This window comes from Oncorhynchus masou, unplaced genomic scaffold (assembly GCF_036934945.1).
Source record: "Oncorhynchus masou masou isolate Uvic2021 unplaced genomic scaffold, UVic_Omas_1.1 unplaced_scaffold_181, whole genome shotgun sequence".
Classification (NCBI taxonomy): domain Eukaryota; kingdom Metazoa; phylum Chordata; class Actinopteri; order Salmoniformes; family Salmonidae; genus Oncorhynchus; species Oncorhynchus masou.
In genome coordinates this window covers 592,313-598,312 of record NW_027016550.1, presented here as the reverse complement: position 1 = coordinate 598,312, position 6,000 = coordinate 592,313, and the positions used below count along the sequence as shown (strand labels likewise).

General features: G+C 43.0%; 1 protein-coding gene across 1 annotated transcript in view; it reads right to left on the bottom strand.

Annotated features, from left to right (window-relative positions):
- Window positions 1–6,000, bottom strand: part of caskin1 (CASK interacting protein 1) — a 169,428-nt gene that overhangs the window by 81,654 nt on the left and 81,774 nt on the right. The window contains exon 7 of the mRNA XM_064964693.1: window positions 2,982–3,090. Within this exon, the coding sequence (XP_064820765.1) occupies window positions 2,982–3,090 (109 nt within the window). The remainder of the gene's footprint in view (window positions 1–2,981; window positions 3,091–6,000) is intronic.

Sequence of the window (6,000 nt, the reverse complement as noted above, 5' to 3'; positions counted from 1 at the left end):
TAATGCACTAGAGCCTCTACCCTGGTTCTAATTCACTAGTGCCTCTACCCTGGTTCTAATTCACTAGAGCCTCTACCCTGGTTCTAATTCACTAGTGCCTCTACTCTGGTTCTAATTCACTAGAGTCTCTACCCTGGTTCTAATTCACTAGAGACTCTACCCTGGTTATAATGCTGTAGTGCCTCTACCCTGGTTCTAATTCACTAGTGCCTCTACCCTGGTTCTCATTCACTAGTGCCAATACCCTGGTTCTAATTCACTAGAGCCTCTACCCTGGTTCTAATTCACTAGTGCCTCTACCCTGGTTCTAATGCACTAGAGCCTCTACCCTGGTTCTAATTCACTAGTGCCTCTACCCTGGTTCTAATTCACTAGAGCCTCTACCCTGGTTCTAATGCACTAGAGCCTCTACCCTGGTTCTAATTCACTAGTGCCTCTACCCTGGATCTAATTCACTAGAGCCTCTATCCTGGTTCTAATTCACTAGAGCCTCTACCCTGGTTCTAATTCACTAGTGCCTCTACCCTGGTTCTAATTCACTAGTGCCTCTACCCTGGTTCTCATTCACTAGTGTCTCTACCCTGGTTCTAATTCACTAGAGCCTCTACCCTGGTTCTCATTCACTAGTGCCTCTACCCTGGTTCTAATTCACTAGTGCCAATACCCTGGTTCTAATTCACTAGAGCCTCTACCCTGGTTCTCATTCACTAGTGCCAATACCCTGGTTTTAATTCACTAGAGCCTCTACCCTGGTTCTCATTCACTTGTGCCAATACCCTGGTTCTAATGCACTAGAGCCTCTACCCTGGTTCTAATTCACTAGTGCCTCTACCCTGGTTCTAATGCACTAGAGCCTCTACCCTGGTTCTAATTCACTAGTGCCTCTACCCTGCTTCTAATTCACTAGAGCGTCTACCCTGGTTCTAATTCACTAGTGCCTCTACTCTGGTTCTAATTCACTAGAGTCTCTACCCTGGTTCTAATTCACTAGAGACTCTACCCTGGTTATAATGCTGTAGTGCCTCTACCCTGGTTCTAATTCACTAGTGCCTCTACCCTGGTTCTCATTCACTAGTGCCAATACCCTGGTTCTAATTCACTAGAGCCTCTACCCTGGTCCTAATTCACTAGTGCCTCTACCCTGGTTCTAATGCACTAGAGCCTCTACCCTGGTTCTAATTCACTAGTGCCTCTACCCTGGTTCTAATTCACTAGAGCCTCTACCCTGGTTCTAATGCACTAGAGCCTCTACCCTGGTTCTAATTCACTAGTGCCTCTACCCTGGATCTAATTCACTAGAGCCTCTACCCTGGTTCTAATTCACTAATGCCTCTACCCTGGTTCTAATTCACTAGTGCCTCTATCCTGGTTCTAATGCACTAGAGCCTCTACCCTGGTTCTCACCCTGCACTAGTGCCTCTACCCTGGTTCTAATGCACTAGAGCCTCTACCCTGGTTCTAATTCACTAGTGCCTCTACCCTGGTTCTAACCCTGCACTAGAGCCTCTACCCTGGTTCTAATGCACTAGTGCCTCTACCTTGGTTCTAATGCACTAGTGCCTCTACCCTGGTTCTAATTCACTCGTACATCTACCCTGGTTCTAATGCACTAGAGCCTCTACCCTGGTTCTCACCCTGCAATAGTGCCTCTACCCTGGTTCTAACCCTGCACTAGTGCCTCTACCCTGGTTCTAACCCTGCACTAGTGCCTCTACCCTGGATCTAACCCTGCACTAGTGCCTCTACCCTGGTTCTAACCCTGCACTAGTGCCTCTACCCTGGTTCTAACCCTGCACTAGTGCCTCTACCCTGGTTCTAACCCTGCACTAGTGCCTCTACCCTGGTTCTAACCCTGCACTAGTGCCTCTACCCTGGTTCTAACCCTGCACTAGTGCCTCTACCCTAGTTCTAACCCTGCACTAGTGCCTCTACCCTGGTTCTAACCCTGCACTAGCGCCTCTACCCTGGTTCTAGCCCTGCACTAGTGCCTCTACCCTGGTTCTAACCCTGCACTAGCGCCTCTACCCTGGTTCTAGCCCTGCACTATTGCCTCTACCCTGGTTCTAACCCTGCACTAGTGCCTCTACCCTGGTTCTAACCCTGCACTAGCGCCTCTACCCTGGTTCTAACCCTGCACTAGTGCCTCTACCCTGGTTCTAACCCTGCACTAGTGCCTCTACCCTGGTTCTAATTCACTAGTGCCTCTACCCTGGTTCTAGCCCTGCACTAGTGCCTCTACCCTGGTTCTAACCCTGCACTAGTGCCTCTACCCTGGTTCTAACCCTGCACTAGTGCCTCTACCCTGGTTCTAATTCACTAGTGCCTCTACCCTGGTTCTAGCCCTGCACTAGTGCCTCTACCCTGGATCTAACCCTGCACTAGTGCCACTACCCTTGAGAAAGGTTAGTTAGTGTTGGACGGATGCTAAGGGAACAATCAGTCTTCCCACAGAGCTCTGCCTCATGCAGAGGTCAGGGGTTAATGATTAAAGGTTAGTTGTAGTTCCTCTTACATCCAGCAGGAGACGACCCGCCTCAGTCTTCCCACAGAGAGCTGCCTTATGCAGGGGTCAGGGGTTAGGGGTCAGGGGTTAATGATTAAAGGTTAGTTGTAGTTCCTCTTACATCCAGCAGGAGGCGAACTGCCTCAGTCTTCCCACAGAGAGCTGCCTCATGCAGGGGTCAGGGGTTAGGGGTCAGGGGTTAATGATTAAAGGTTAGTTGTAGTTCCTCTTACATCCAGCAGGAGGCGAACTGCCTCAGTCTTCCCACAGAGAGCTGCCTCATGCAGGGGTCAGGGGTTAGGGGTCAGGGATCAGGGGTTAATGATTAAAGGTTAGTTGTAGTTCCTCTTACATCCAGCAGGAGGCAAACTGCCTCAGTCTTCCCACAGAGAGCTGCCTCATGCAGGGGTCAGGGGTTAGGGGTCAGGGGTTAGGGGTCAGGGGTTAATGATTAAAGGTTAGTTGTAGTTCCTCTTACATCCAGCAGGAGGCGAACTGCCTCAGTCTTCCCACAGAGAGCTGCCTCATGCAGAGCCGTGCCAGCCTTGGTCTGTCTGTTGATGTCTATTCCAGACTGGATCAACAGCCTGGGGACCACGCAATACACACACACACACACACACACACACACACACACACACACACACACACACACACACACACACACACACACACACACACACACACACACAACACCAACACCAACACCAACACCAACACCAACACCAACAACAACACAACACACACACAGATTTTTTTTAAATCATTGTTTTATAAATTTATTTGTCCCAAATATGTTCATCTGGACAGTTTTTGTTGATCGCTTGAGCACATTCGTCCCAATAAATACTAACTAGAACTATCAATATACCCTAACATGGTTAACCATCTGGCCCAATAAATACTAACTAGAACTATCAATATACCCTAACATGGTTCACCATCTGGCCCAATAAATACTAACTACAACTATCAATATAACCTAACATGGTCAACCATCTGGCCCAATAAATACTAACTAGAACTGTCAATATACCCTAACATGGTTCACCATCTGGCCCAATAAATACTAACTAGAACTACCAATATACCCTAATATGGTTAACCATCTGTCCCAATAAATACTAACTAGAACTATCAATATACCCTAACATGGTTAACCATCTGGCCCAATAAATACTAACTAGAACTATCAATATACCCTAACATGATTAACCATCTGGCCCAATAAATACTAACTAGAACTATCAATATACCCTAACATGATTAACTATCTGGCCCAATAAATACTAACTAGAACTATCAATATACCCTAACATGGTTAACCATCTGGCCCAATAAATACTATCAATATACCCTAACATGGTTCATTATCTGGCCCAATAAATACTAACTAGAACTATCAATATACCCTAACATGATTAACCATCTGGCCCAATAAATACTAACTAGAACTATCAATATACCCTAACATGGTTAACCATCTGGCCCAATAAATACTATCAATATACCCTAACATGGTTAACCATCTGGCCCAATAAATACTAACTACAACTATCAATATACCCTAACATGGTTCACCATCTGGCCCAATAAATACTAACTACAACTATCAATATACCCTAACATGGTTAACCATCTGGCCCAATAAATACTAACTAGAACTATCAATATACCCTAACATGGTTCATCATCTGGCCCAATAAATACTAACTAGAACAATCAATATACCCTAATATGGTTAACACTCTGGCCCAATAAATACTAACTAGAACTATCAATATACCCTAACATGGTTCACCATCTGGCCCAATAAATACCAACTACAACTATCAATATAACCTAACATGGTCAACCATCTGGCCCAATAAATACTAACTAGAACTGTCAATATACCCTAACATGGTTCACCATCTGGCCCAATAAATACTAACTAGAACTACCAATATACCCTAACATGGGTAACCATCTGTCCCAATAAATACTAACTAGAACTATCAATATACCCTAACATGGTTAACCATCTGGCCCAATAAATACTAACTAGAACTATCAATATACCCTAACATGATTAACCATCTGGCCCAATAAATACTAACTAGAACTATCAATATACCCTAACATGATTAACTATCTGGCCCAATAAATACTAACTAGAACTATCAATATACCCTAACATGGTTAACCATCTGGCCCAATAAATACTATCAATATACCATAACATGGTTCATTATCTGGCCCAATAAATACTAACTAGAACTATCAATATACCCTAACATGATTAACCATCTGGCCCAATAAATACTAACTAGAACTATCAATATACCCTAACATGGTTAACCATCTGGCCCAATAAATACTAACTAGAACTATCAATATACCCTAACATGGGTAACCATCTGGCCCAATAAATACTAACTAGAACTATCAATATACCCTAACATGGTTCACCATCTGGCCCAATAAATACTAACTACAACTATCAATATACCCTAACATGGTTAACCATCTGGCCCAATAAATACTAACTAGAACTATCAATATACCCTAACATGGTTCACCATCTGGCCCAATAAATACTAACTAGAACAATCAATATACCCTAATATGGTTCACCATCTGGCCCAATAAATACTAACTAGAACTATCAATATACCCTAACATGGTTCACCATCTGGCCCAATAAATACTAACTAGAACTATCAATATACCCTAACATGGTTCACCATCTGGCCCAATAAATACTAACTAGAACTATCAATATACCCTAACATGGTTAACCATCTGGCCCAATAAATACTAACTAGAACTATCAATATACCCTAACATGGTTAACCATCTGGCTCCATAAATACTAACTACAACTATCAATATACCCTAACATGGTCAACCATCTGGCCCAATAAATACTAACTAGAACTATCAATATACCCTAACATGGTTCACCATCTGGCCCAATAAATACTAACTAGAACTATCAATATACCCTAACATGGTTAACCATCTGGCCCAATAAATACTAACTAGAACTATCAATATACCCTAACATGGTTAGCCATCTGGCCCAATAAATACTAACTAGAACTATCAATATACCCTAACATGGTTAACCATCTGGCTTCATAAATACTAACTAGAACTATCAATATACCCTAACATGGTTCACCATCTGGCCCAATAAATACTAACTAGAACTATCAATATTCCCTAACATGGTTAATTATCTGGCCCAATAAATACTATCAATATACCCTAACATGGTTAACCATCTGGCCCAATAAATACTAACTACAACTATCAATATACCCTAACATGGTTCACCATCTGGCCCAATAAATACTAACTAGAACTATCAATATACCCTAACATGGGTAACCATCTGGCCCAATAAATACTAACTAGAACTATCAATATACCCTAACATGGTTCACCATCTGGCCCAATAAATACTAACTAGAACTATCAATATACCCTAACATGGGTAACCATCTGGCCCA